The 14,365-nt window shown below is 36.7% G+C and overlaps 3 protein-coding genes across 3 annotated transcripts; 2 read left to right on the top strand and 1 right to left on the bottom strand.

Annotated features, from left to right (window-relative positions):
• Positions 1–1,940: 1,940 nt before the first annotated feature.
• Positions 1,941–14,364, bottom strand: LOC136267359 (uncharacterized). The gene is made up of 13 exons (XM_066062478.1): positions 14,281–14,364; positions 13,261–13,362; positions 10,771–11,220; positions 10,600–10,646; positions 9,230–9,483; positions 8,881–9,168; positions 7,121–8,526; positions 6,725–6,971; positions 6,593–6,633; positions 2,894–5,547; positions 2,562–2,840; positions 2,178–2,504; positions 1,941–2,116 (listed from the first exon to the last, which is right to left on the bottom strand). Exons 10-13 carry the CDS (start codon positions 2,946–2,948, stop codon positions 2,049–2,051), a joined length of 729 nt encoding a protein of 242 aa, XP_065918550.1. The 5' UTR covers positions 2,949–5,547; positions 6,593–6,633; positions 6,725–6,971; positions 7,121–8,526; positions 8,881–9,168; positions 9,230–9,483; positions 10,600–10,646; positions 10,771–11,220; positions 13,261–13,362; positions 14,281–14,364; the 3' UTR covers positions 1,941–2,048.
• On the top strand, positions 6,231–7,278 carry LOC136267357 (uncharacterized). Its single transcript, XM_066062476.1, has 4 exons — positions 6,231–6,346; positions 6,394–6,672; positions 6,738–7,067; positions 7,128–7,278. Exons 1-4 carry the CDS (start codon positions 6,292–6,294, stop codon positions 7,196–7,198), a joined length of 735 nt encoding a protein of 244 aa, XP_065918548.1. The 5' UTR covers positions 6,231–6,291; the 3' UTR covers positions 7,199–7,278.
• LOC136267358 (uncharacterized) lies at positions 10,220–11,323 on the top strand. The gene is made up of 4 exons (XM_066062477.1): positions 10,220–10,344; positions 10,398–10,691; positions 10,778–11,098; positions 11,145–11,323. The coding sequence occupies exons 1-4, from the start codon at positions 10,284–10,286 to the stop codon at positions 11,198–11,200; spliced, it is 732 nt and encodes a 243-aa protein (XP_065918549.1). The 5' UTR covers positions 10,220–10,283; the 3' UTR covers positions 11,201–11,323.
• Position 14,365: the final 1 nt, after the last annotated feature.

Below are 14,365 nucleotides of genomic sequence, written 5' to 3'. Positions count from 1 at the left end.
GGAAAATTGGGGAAATGCCAAAAAGCATAATAGGAAAATTTTGGAGCATAATAAATTCAAGCCTAACCATTATTAAGCTTTCAATTGGCTTTGCAGAATGCAGTATTGTTAACATAACCTGTTATGTCATACAAAACTACTGTATAGTTTGTACCCATAATTTATGCCCAGTTTTTACAGAGCTGCACAGTGGCAGATCCAGAGGGTGGCTCAGGGGTCATGTGCCTTCCCCTCCCTTCACTACCACCACCACCCAAAAATTCTCTATACAAGATCAAACAAAGCAGTCAGACAAATAGTCTAATAGAACAGATATTACATGTAACACTATTAAGAGTCTCCCACTGAGTATGAAACTTGCATCTGCAGCCAGGGCCACCCAGAGAAATTAAGGGGCCCAGGGCAAAGAATTAAAGTGGGGCCCCAGAGGCAAAGAGGTTTTCATTCTGAATCACAACTCCACCCAAACTGTAAGTTGAAGACCAAAAAAAAAAAAAAAGGTCATAACCTACTGACAATGACAATAGCTACCCCTCACCAACCACATCTCCTTATCTATAAGCTTGCTACACTGCTCCTCTGAAGAATACTGTGACTGCTCTATTAGAGTATTTAGATCTGACTGCTCTATTAGAGTATATCGATCTTCTTAACAGATATTCAAGGGGCCCTTCATAGGGCCTTCTGGGGCCCGGGGAAAAATGCCCCAGTTCCCCCCCCCCCCCCCCCCCCCCTGTGGGCGGCCCTGTCTGCAGCCACAACCCATGAGCATGCTTAGCTATGCATCCTGCTAGGAATTAAATTCACTTGGTCATCTTTATAATTATTGACAATTGCTCATAGCTGAACTCATGACTGTCACTGATCCCTCCATGCAGCTAACCCTGGATCCACTTCTGCTGCATATATACAAAGTACGATTAATGGATGCAGCTAATCAGGGCCGCCCACAGGGGGGGGGGGGGGGCAACTGGGGCATTTTGCCCCGGGCCCCAGCCTGAAAGGGGCCCCAGGAGGCCCCATGAAGGGCCTCCTGAATACCTGTTTAAAAGATCGATATACCCTAATAGAGCAGTCAGATCTAAATACTCTAATAGAGCAGTCACAGTATTCTTCAGAGGAGCAGTGTAGCAAGCTTATAGATAAGGAGATATGGTTGGTGATGGGTAGTTATTGTCATTGCCAGCCAGCAGGTTGTAACCTTTTTTTTTTTTTTTTTTTTTTTTTTTTTGGTCTTCACCTTACAACTTGGGTCAAGGGCCCCACTTTAACTCTTTGCCCTGGGCCCCTTAATTTCTCTGGGCGGCCCTGCAGCTAATTATGTATGCATATCACAATATGTCATGTAGCAATATACGTATTATGAAAGAGCGACATTCAACAATAGGTAAACAGGCAGTGTTATTGTGTGATGCAGCTGTAATTGCGTATGGTTCAAGCAATCAAAGAAACCCCAAGAGAAAAGACTCAAACACAAATCTCTTCTGCATGGCAAAGTTTATAAAAACATGTCAAGAAAATAGCTGTAATAAAAATGACTGGTCATACATCGTGGTGTATTTAGAGTATGCATAGTAAAAGTTTAATGGCTTTATAGTAGTAAGGTGACTCTTTAAGATGGACACAGAACACGGTTGAAGTCCAGACACGAGCTAACAGGTCTGTGCTGGCTTAGTGGCTGATATGCAGCAAAATCCGCAGAAAAATAAACGTTTGGCCAACATTATGTAAGTGACAAATTTTGTAAGAATTCTTTGCTTTGTGATATACGTAATTGTACCAAGTTTTCTGTAGAAGTTGAGCAATGTGTAGCGCTACTATCATAAACAACCATTTAAGACATTATGGCACCTGTTCAATTGGTTTACAGATGACATACATGCTACAATTGCAGTGTGAAATCAGTTAAGCTACGTAAATTTATGTATCTTGCATTCATAATCACTAAAAAATATTAATATTAATAATACATTATATATATACATACATTAGATAGTACATTTTTGGCTAAGTATATACAACAAGTACATGTATTGAGGAGTTTTACATTAGGAGAAAAATCCAGACAAGGCATCCAACAATGATGAAGATGATGATGATGATGCCTCACTATTTCCTGCGAATAAGGAAAGGAAACATTGTAAACATGTATATAAATCCAACTGGCATATACGTACCTTTACTGATAGTCACTTGGTGAGTTAGTTGATCTACAGTGCTTCCATCTCTTACAGTGAACACTAGACACTGATATTTGCCATCATGTTTCACAGAGTGAACAGTGAGGTGGTGAGTGGTGCCTTGTAGTGACCTGAAGCTTGGAGACACAGAAACAGAGTGATCATCATCTCCATTTTGGATGATAGAACTTTTATGAAACCATCCCACCCAGTAGTGATTTGGATCACCATCCACTTCACATGATAAAGTGATGGGTAAACCAGGTCTAGTAACAGTAGCATTAAGTGAAGAACTGACTATCTTTGGTTTGCGATCAGATACCACTGAAATAATATAGACTGTAATAAAACCATTCTATACAATCATCTTGTCCTATTTACCTTGAACTGGTTTACTAATCACTTCATTCTTGTTGTTAGTGTTACATTCCAAGTCGAAAGAAATATTACTCTTCAAGCAGGTAATCTTGAAGTTGTTAACATAGTTTGCACGTTGTAGAGTGGGACCCGCTGCAAATCCTCCTTCAACTGTACAATTCGGACCCATCCCACTAACACGTATATACCTAGGTTTGTTTACTCCTGTAAAAGTACAGCTTCCATTGGCTGTTTCTCCAGTATAAAGGATGCTTGAAAGATTAAGCTCAACTTTAGCATCTCCTATACAGTATCTGTATTCCAGAAATGTTTCAACATATGAGTGAGATCCTCACCTTTATAGATCAGTACTAACAATATGAGACTTGCTGTTGTAGCAATTCTAGTCATCTTGATTGAAGATTATAATTGCAGCAATATCAGTTAGTCACACTATAGCTGGTTTGAAATGTTATAACTACTCAGCACAGAATATGTGTTGCTTTTATAGGCTGGTTGTTGATTTTCCCTCACCCACCATCAATTGAGTGTACTTCCCTTTACCAATAAATGTATCAAATGTGAGAAAAACACCTTAGCAATTATTTACATTTTTATCAAAACAGCTTTACGAGAACTGTAGATTTACAATCTGTACCGGTGGTGCACTTTATTTTAGTCCTGCTCTCGTATGTACGCAGTCATAGCCATGTACATTAAGCTCTAAACTTTTCTAGCTATACTAGGTATGATCATAATATGATATCCTAAGTTGTGTTTTAACATTTATTGTTTATATGAATTGTTCTATACAGAAACTGAAATAATACATCACCATTGGCTGTTATAATTGTGAACCACATCACAAGTATACACAGTGCTATATATAGGACATTACATATTCTTAACTAAGAGCACATACATAATATTGTGATCTGGCATTATTATGGAGACTGAGTATACACTGTTGCTTTAATGCTTAAAGAGCAACATGTGTTATGATGTGCAGGAGTGAAGATTCACAATCTGGTGATAATGGATATTCATAAATGATGGGACTTGTATGGAAATCTTAAGTTCCCCTAGCTATATAGCTGGTTTACTGTAAACCTGGCATGGCCTTTAGCCCACACACATGTACAATAACTGTCCTGCTTGAACTGCTTACATCACTCATGTGGTAGACTATAATCCCTTTAGCCCACACATCCATATGTCTGGTTATTGTTAGTATTCAAAAGATTGTCGGCTTTTTCAAAGTACAGGAAATTATGACAACTGTGTCACATTGTGATGAAATTACCTGGAGTTTCTTCCTATTGTGTATGTTTCCCATGCACCTGTGTGTAGACTATGTAATGATAACCTTGTACAAGCATCCATATATGGTATGATGATTTTGGATATATAAATATTATACATTTCCTTACCTGATGGAACAATCACACAACTTTTAACATTTTCCTATATAGGTAAAATCAATATACCAATCATCATCAGTTAGTTTTCCATTAGGGACCTGCAAGAAAACTATAAAGTCTGCTGTAGGTCAGAGTTTTTGTTCTCCATACAGAAAGAAATTTCGGCTTGACTTGTTATCTCCATACAATTTGTGTTCTAAAAAGTATATAAAGAAGCCACACAACTATGATTTGCGACTTTTGCATATAATTGATACTTGGACAGTGACTTCTCTTACATCAGAAGAGTTGACCATTTCTTACTAGCTATCCCAATGGGATGCACACAGAGGCTAATGAGCATTATTGCAGGAAAATTTCTTTCTTACATTTAGTGACAAACATTATCAGATGAGACTTGTAATGTTATTTCCCTAGCTTGAAATGCTATAAACCACTCACATGATGACCTCTGGCCCACACATACACATGTGTGTCTACTCATTGTAATCAACAAATATATTCACTGCAGTAAGTTATGATAACAGCGCCATACACTTCCCTCTTATAATAGATGAACACTGACTTGCTAGTATACTAAACAAACCTAAACGGTTTTTAAAGTGTTCAAATTGTGTACATTTACACTGCATTATATGTTTATTTTCAGTGTATATTGAGGTTACTTTCAGTCTTTGACAAATTTTGTAACTGTATAGCTACGTAGCTATAGCTTCAATGCATAGTGATTTGTTTTCATGCTAAGGTCTGTTAGTTATTTCACAGGTAAAGACATCATAACATCAAGAGCATATAGGGTTAATAGGTCAGTACAAATAAAAACATATCAGCAACAACAAAAAAATATTAAAATAATAAGCAACAGCATGCTCGTGTTAATTTGATGTCAGTACAGTTAACTAAAGGCAGTGACTGAAAAAACTTTAACTGAATGTTCATGCTTCATGCAAAAGTTGATAGTGACATTTTACCTTATAATCTTTTACTGATAGAAGTGTTTATAATATTTTGATCAGGTGGCCAACAAAACTAAAACAAAAGCTGCATGTGCATGGCATAACTAGTAATTAAATTTACTGACAACTGTTGACTGCAGCGTCTCGAGTTGTCCTATAGTTGTTGGCTATAGGTATTCTCTAAGTACATTTTTCTTGAGTTCAGATAATTGTGTAGCTTGTTTTGGGTCCATTACTGTACCTTTATCATCAATTATCGACATCAACTTACTATCAATTATCAGAAGGACATTAATTCAGTAATTAAGTTGATGTGAATCCTTCTTAATTGACCCAAACAATATATAGCCTTTGCTTACTGTCTCCAAGTACATTTACTGAGCCATTGTTATGTGCATGAAAGGACGTATATATTTGTGAGAATTAAAACCTAACTTAAACAAAAATTCTTTTCAGAGCCCATTAAATTAATGAGGTAGCATATAAATGTATAACATTTGTCAGAAAGCATCATTACTATACATAGGTGTGATTCTGCACAGCAATCATTTATATTAAAGTGTCCAGTTCCTGTTAGGTTGGGTAATCCAAAGGCTGCAGCACATGTTGCTGTCAGAACTTCAGTGCTGGCCACTGTAAAGCATTAATAATAATAATTATACAAAGCACACAAATGTCTTGACTAATATGGGAAATACCGCAGCCAATTACGTATATCATAATGTCATCCTATATAATTCCCTTTAGGGCAATTGTTTGTGAATGATCACAATGGGTAAACATTTTATAGGTGGCAAACCATTAAGCATTCAAAGAAACCCAGGGACACAAATCTTAATTGTAAAACACATCTGACAACTTTTCCAGAAGCTTGTTAAGGACATGACTATATATACAAAAATGATTAGAAATATGTGCATGGTGATGCACAACATAGATGAGGTATAACTGTGCCATATAGGTAGCCATCTTAAAATGACCATCTCCTTACGTTCAGTTCAGTAACATTTCCTCTCATCATTAATCTTTATACTTTGATCTGTTATGTAGTGCTACTACATAAGATTAATGATAACATAATATATTTGTTGTATGTTTGAAAAACGTCCCAACATCTTGAATATTTATAACATATACAGTTTGTAAATTTAAAGTTCCCGCAAAATTGTATTGATAAAAATGCAAACAATGGCTAAGGTGATTTCTTATATTGATAAACTGACTTTTGTATTTTGTGTAAAGGGAAGTACTTACAATTGATGGTGGGCCAGGGGAAGTTAACAACCAGCTTATAAAAGCAGATTTTATCTGTGCTAAGTTATAACATTTCCAGTGTAGCTAACTAACTGAATTTGCTGCAATTTTACATTAATCAAGATGACTGGAATTGTTACAATAGCAAGTCTCATTTTGATAGTACTCATATATAAAGGTGAGAATCTGCACTTAGTTGTAACATTTCCAGATCACAGTGTTTAGGGGATGCTGAAGTTGAGCTTAATATTTCAAGTACCCTTTATGCTGGAGAAACAGTCAACGGAAGTTGTATTTTTACTGGAGTAAACAAACCCAGGATTATACGTATCAGTGGGATGGGTCCAAATTGTACAGTTAATGAAACAACTGTAGCTGGTCCCATTCTAGAACATGCAAACTACATTAACAACTTCAAGATTACCTGTTTAAAGAGTAACATTTCTTTCGACTTGGAATGCAACACTAACAACAAGAATGAAATGACGAGTAAAACAATTCAAGGTAAATAACACAACACATGATGTATATATTGAATGACAATCTGCATACTTACTTTACACCTACAGTGGTATCTGAAGATTCCAAACCAGTAATAATCAGCAATCCAGTTAATGTTAATGTTACTAGACCTGGTCTACCCATCACTTTATCATGTGAAGTGGATGGTGATCCAAATCACTACTGGGTGGGATGGTTTTATAAAAGTTCCATCATCCAAAATGGAGATGATGATCACTCTGTTTCCATATCTCCAAGCTTCAGGTCACTACAAGGCACCACTCACCACCTCACTGTCCACTCTGTGAAACATGATGGCAAATATAAGTGTCTAGTGTTCTCTATAAGAGATGGAAGTGTTGTAGATCAACAAACCCATCAAGTGACTATCAGTAAAGGTACATAGATGCACAGTCGGTATTTATATGTTTATAATATCTCCTTTTCTTACTATATAGGAAATAGCAAAACTAAAACATCATCATCATCATCATCATTGTTGGATGCTTTGTCTGGACTTTTCTCTTAGTGAAAACTCCTCAATACATGTACTTGTATACTTAGTTATATCCTGTACTGGTGTAGATATGTAGTACGTATTAACATGAATTTTATTTACACGCAAGTTTAGTAAATTAGTAAGAAGTACAATAATTCTGAGGAATCCATGTCACCCAACTAGCCTATAAAGTATAGAGAACAGAATTTAAAATCATGATCAAGAAATTACACATAAAACATATAACATGCATGGCAAACACCACATCATGTTGTTACTAACCATTACCTAAGTTGTGAATGGTTAGAAGAAATTCCTGTTATCATTATAAAAGCTAAGGGAAATTTGGTAGATGTGTAATAGTTCAGTAAAGCTAGTGCTATAGCTGTCTAGTACTGAACACTGCTAGGTATATGATTGGGTTGTATGGAGTTTATAATAATCCTTTACAGCAAGTGAAATACTACCTCATTATACATTAGCTTTTGCATACACACAAACCATACAGCAGTACATTTATGTGTAGCACATTACAGTCCATGATTACATTAGTGACAACATTGCATCGAGAATGAGCCAATTTCTTGTAAATCTCAGCACATTTAATTTTGTGTAGGAAGATTTACAGTCTGGTGCATGATAATAGATATTCAGAAACACTGCATTATCATATGGGACTTAAACATGTTAAATTCCCCTTGTTTTGCTGTGAATCCGATCACTCATGTGATGGCCCAGCTTAAAATTTAACCCACACATACTCACTGTCATATCATACAACAATTGTCCCCAAGAAAGTTAGGCAGCAAGGTGATATTACCCATGCTGTACCCTTCAGTACACTGTATGGATAAGTTTTGAACAATTGCACTTCACATAATTTTTTTAATATGGCAGAGAAGTACAGACTCGGAGACGTACTAAGCTAAAGGATATATTTTGTGTAGAGTTTTGGCAGTCCAGACTATAAAATGCTGGCAGAGAGCATTGCTATCTATGAAACAGTGTAAATCATTTTACAAAGACCACCTTTAAAAACACATTGCAGAATACGTTAAGTTTAGCATTTCTTCTATTTTTTTATTGGCTTCAAGTAATTGTAAATGTATTGCTGTAAGTATGAATTGAACTAGCTATAATGTATCTATTATCTTGATTATGCATAGCTTGCTTGAACCACTTACATCACCCATACATATATGGTACATATACTGCATAATTTTCCTTATACAGCCCACACATCCACTTGTCTCTCTATTACTAGCGTTCAAATCATTATCCTCTTCAAAGTACAGGAAATTCTTTCAACAATGTCATGCTATGCTTGTTTTTTCCTTACTGAGTTGTATACTTCCCACCTGTGTGAAGTGTGTGGGCAATACAATAACTTGTGTGAATTGTATACAAAATATTTATTTGTGTATTTAGATGATGTTGGCTATAAGCTGGCAGATTGTGTATACGCTACTGAAGTATTTCTGTGTTTGTTAACAAGGAAATTTCAAGTGCATGGAGATTAGTAGCTACTTTGATATTATTTTAGTATTACAAGTTGGAAAATGTATATTATATAGTTATACAATGGCCACGAGTGTTCTGCCTGATATAAACGCACGAGCCTGAGGGCCGTCAGGCCCGAAGGCAAGTGCGTTTATACAGGCAGAGCACGAGTGCACGTTGTATAACTGTTAATAGTGTTATGTACCACTCACCTAATAGGTGGGGAGAGTCTCACAAGACAACTGTAACACTTATAAAGGCCAGGTTTCTAACATCAATTGTGGGTAACCAAGCCGGGCGTTGCGATGACGTTCCCCCTGCAGTACTGCAGCCACCTGAGATACTGAAAGCTAGTACGCTATGGGTTATATCACTAACCTGCATTCGCTGTTCTACTCTCATCATGTAGTGCTCAGCATGTCAGCGTGATCACTCAATCGCCATATAGACTAAGCACCAGACTAATCACCATAGTGATTCTCTCGAGCGAAAAAAAGCAGCTAAATAGACGGTTTAAGTAAACAAAACCTAACTACTAAACGATACTAGTCTAATTCTTACTATTCACGCTGGGAGGTGTCGTAGTGGTCTTGGCCACCGGCACTTGTGCTATGCTGCACAAAACCACAGCCAGTGCAATATCTGTATATTGCACTGCGGTCGGTGCATTAGTATAATGCACTCGTTGCGGTCTACAAAACCGCAACCAGTGCATTTATAAGTTATAATGCAGTCTGCAGCAGTGCAATATACAAATTATGGCACTGGCGGTGCCTTTGAACTTCCCACGCAGAGTGGTACATATAACATTTCATCTGCAAAATACACACATGCAACATCAAGTATAGTTGAGACAAGGTACACCATTAACATTCATGAATTGTGTCACGGCACAGTGCTATCGTGTGGGAAGTTACATATCTGCAAGCTTTGCACACTCTGGTGATAATTGGTGGTTAATGACAAACATTACCAGATGGGACTATAGTAAACTTATATGTCCCCTTTGATAAACATATTTTAAACCACTCACATGTTGACCTTTAGTTCACACATATCTACCTGTTGTTAAAATAATTGCCACTAAGTACATTCACAGAAGAGTTATGATACCAGTGCCTGGTACATTATCCCCAGTTTCAAATACTTGCTGAGTACAGTACAGCCATGAATTAATAAAATTTTGCATGTACAAGAACAGACTAATGTTCTTTAATGAGGACACTACTCTATAACAACTTCTGTATCCAACATGTGCTTAGATAAATAATGACTTTTACACTATTATGTCATTAATTGGATCCATCATCAAAACCTTGACACCTCCTACCCCAACACAGAAGTCAGTTGACCAGTGTTTCTGCTCAGTTAATTCACAATGTCTTATTGTTAAATGTAATGCAAGGTAGCTAAGACAAAAAAAATCCCTGAAGTAAAATTCATACTACTATAAATATTATTTGGTCTGAGGGGAACCACATCCATTAATTAAGGGGAACCACATCCATTAAGGGGAAGTTAACAGTTAGGCTATAAAAGCAGCTGAGTAGCTCACATTGCTCAAACGGTACAAACCAGTATATATACTTATAATATAGTGTTTTGTCAATATACAATGGAGTTCACTGGAATCATATCAACAGTTTTTGTACTAATGTCTGTTGTCTGTTTTATGGGTAAGAGATCATAAGTTGTAGTTGGCTGTATAATGTACATGTTGTTTTTACAGTTTCTGGAAACCAAGTAGAACTTAACATTTCAAGTACTATATATGCTGGAGAAACAATAAGTGGAAGTTGTACTTTCACTGGTAAAGATCAGCCTAAATATTTATGCATCAAAATGAAGCATGTAAATTGTACAATTGAGGGAAAGTTTATGAGATATGAACAGTTACAACACTCCAACTACACTAACAACTTCAATATCACCTGTTCAAAAAGTGGAATCACTTTTGACTTGACTTGCTTCGCTGTGACTAGTACAACACAGGAGCATGTAAAGGAAAACAAAACAATTCAAGGTAAGCATAATAAAATTTCACATGCATAGGATTTGTCTGCAAATTGTCACAATGCATATGCATTTAGTATGTTGTTTACCATGTAGTGATATCCAAACCAAAGATAGTCAGTCCCTCACTCAATGCTACTGTCACTAGACCTGGTCTACCCATCACTTTATCATGTGAAGTGGATGGTGATCCAAATCACTACTGGGTGGGATGGTTTTATAAAAGTTCCATCATCCAAAATGGAGATGATGATCACTCTGTTTCTGTGTCTCCAAGCGTCAGGTCACTACAAGGCACCACTCACCACCTCACTGTTCACTCTGTGAAACATGATGGAAAATATCAGTGTCTAGTGTTCACAATACAAGATGGAAGTGCTGTAGATGAAGTGACGCATCAAGTGACTATCAGTAAAGGTAACTGACTCCACAATAAATTTCAACATATACTTCTTTGTTACAGAAGAGAATGATCAATTTTCCTCACTACTTGACATCGTGCCAAGATTAATGACATAGAACAATTCCACAACAATGAACTGAATGAAGCATGTATAAAATCATATAATTACTGTGTATAAATACAACTGTATTGTGAATTTTAAAATGTTGCCAGATTTTTAAATAAATTGTGTTAACATGTATATATTAATAGTTTACACATATTAGTTACATGTGGGTATAACATAACTTACAATCATATACTACACGTGTAGGAAACCATCTACACTATACCATATACAGCATATAGCTGGGCATAGATATAACATGCAATTAGCTAGTACATCTCTGTAATGTGCAGTATTTAGCTTTGCTACGCGTATAGTTAGAAATACACATGTGTGTAGGGTGATGCTATACGTATATGAACTTCCATACAGCCTAACTGTAGTGGATGAAATGTATTGATCAGTATAACATGACTAGGTACCTAGTATAGCATGTATTATTGCAAATAAACGTGTAATGTGGATGTCAGTTGTCTAAATTGGAGCATATAGCACATGTGAATATGTACATATGTGCAAGTCATATCCTATAGGAAGAAACTATGGCTTCTGTTGGACTATACAAACTTCCACATTGTATATAGTGTGTCAGTCTCTGAAAAAGATGTCACTATTATCGTAGCACTATTCTGCAAAGCAGTATCCATCAGTACAGCTAATACCAATACAATGTTGGTGGTCATGAACTTTCGCATGCTTTATACACATTCATCATTCACAGCTGACTTGTGGTACAGTATTTCTCTACAACATATAGAAAATTATTCATTTGAACATGGTACTACCTACACAAGTATGCATGTGGGTAGCTGACTGGGAAAGTACCAACAACACTACCACACATCCCATTAGTTTCCACAACATGACTGTGTGGGTGATAACTACAACCACAGACAGATGTGTGTGGTTTAAAGGCTACTTTGTTATGTGATGTGAGTGGCATAAACTATTTAGGGCCTTATCAATATATACAAGGTCAAAATTAAATACTAATGTTATTTAGGGAAATTTCTGTATATACAAGGTCAATAATACTAATGTATATAGGAGGGGATTTAAATAAGTCATCTAGTATGAATGAATATGTACACAGGAAAGGTGGAACTTTTGAATAAAAGTCACAAAACACATTTCTGCATAGTGCCAGAGTCACACAGAAACACACATGTTTACTTTAGTGACTGTAAGGGGAGTAGATACGTGTAGCTGTACTTGTAAAATAATTGTGTGGATTGACCACACCCCTAAATGATCAGAACATGCTTGCATGTTTTAAAAGATCAGAGGATATGCCACGACTATGCCTTTTTAATGATGTAGAGAGTGAGCAATAAGTGCAGTTTTTGCTATAGAAAACTAGACATGGCAAACCATATTCCTTAATAAAATTATATTGTGTAACTCAATTGAGATAATTAATAAAGCAGTCACAACTACACGTAGCTACTAAAAAAATATTGATCTTGGCATTAACATCATTGCAGCCATTTCTTGGCTCAGCTTGGCTGTTTTGGTTTAGATTCTCATTGTGAACTCAATACTCATAGAGGCTTAAATTAAAATTCTAAGTACTATATTTTCTGGAAACTGATTGTCAAGACCCACAGATTGCTCTAGAGGTCGTAGCTGGAGTGACTTCAGACAATGTTATTGGCTTGGGGTGGCTGGCAAAGCTATGCAAACATGAAATTTGTGTTGTATGACATTGTGGTCCATCCTGGGTGTGTAATTTCACCTGGAGCTTGGCATTTATGACACTTAGCCCCCAAGTGTCCACCCCCAACCCTTTTGTGAGGAACTGTAGTCCAGCAACACTTGTGGTTGGAAATTGTAAGGCTTGCTTCTTGTACTCTAGATGCTCTGAAAGGCCATACATTTCTCCATCTTCAGGGAAATTTCACCCACATAGCTACCAAAGTTGGTGAGTTATTACCATTTCAAAAAATAAAATACTGTTTATGTATCTAGGAATGTACATCATGCCCAAAAGGTAAGTTTTCCAATACCAGGCCACATAAAAGTAGTGTATATTTACATACTCAATAGCCATAGGTTTATTAATGTGCATACCTTCCAAGACTGCTCCTATCTACACAATGATTATTTCCAAAACATTTTTTCCCCTCTTTCTCAGTAGCAGTAATGCACGTATCATTTGTATCCCCAGTCAGGCTACATAGAGGAATATAGGGGGGATTGTAGGAGGATTTACAAACAAGTTTGCCCCCAGTACTGGGTTTTTTTTACTCGGGGCTTTAAATCACACAGTCACAAGTAGAGACTTGTGTGCAGGCTAAGCCCACACCAGCTCTGACATGAATCGCCCTTCAAATACGGCAGGAATCAGTAGGGGATTAGACAAAACCCCTTAAATCACTTAATCAAAATTTTCCGTGATACTCTTAGGACTTGCCCATTCATGTTAACAAACGTAGTCACATTAGTTGCTGCTGTCCCATAACTGAATTTTTACAAGTTGGTCTATATAATAAATTCAGTGGTCGGTCTTGTATTGGCTTGGGTGATTAATCACTCATGGGCTATTAGCCTGCAATTGGCATGATACATATCAATTGTATCATATGCCCTCATAGTTTGTACAGTCATGCCCCGGGCCTAACAGCCCTCGAGCTTGGGTGTACATAACAGGCAAATCACTTGGACCCACGATACAACTATTACATGTGTCCCAGTAGTGGTTCTTGCAAATTCTCACTTAAGTCCCACACAGCCCATACTGAGGGTAGGGGCTTAACATTGATAGGCGCATAATTAACACTATTGTATGGTATCAGGCATAAAATATGTAACAAAAGCTCAAAGCTAAGGTTCAAAAGTTAAAGTCTTTCCAAAATAAAGTGATGGAGCTCCATTTCCTCCCCCTTTGTTACTGACTACACCAGTTACTACTTGCACAATATTAAAAAAAAAAAGTCTAGTCATATTAGCATAGATACTACGGCTATAGTATCTATATTAGCCTTTTTAAGAGATCACGTTTTTTACTTAATTTTTAGGTTTCCCAAAATATTGACCCACCGCATAAGATTAATTTGTCATGGCCTTACTAAGACTTAACTCATAACATACCGGGTATATCGAAAGTAGTGAACAGACTTCTAGGTCGAGCCTTTGAAAAAAACACTTGGTTTGCTTAATAATAATCGATTGTGGG

Source organism: Dysidea avara, chromosome 9, assembly GCF_963678975.1.
Source record: "Dysidea avara chromosome 9, odDysAvar1.4, whole genome shotgun sequence".
Classification (NCBI taxonomy): Eukaryota; Metazoa; Porifera; class Demospongiae; order Dictyoceratida; family Dysideidae; genus Dysidea; species Dysidea avara.
Note: the sequence above shows the minus strand (reverse complement) of the source record. Positions and strands in the feature narration are given on the sequence as shown.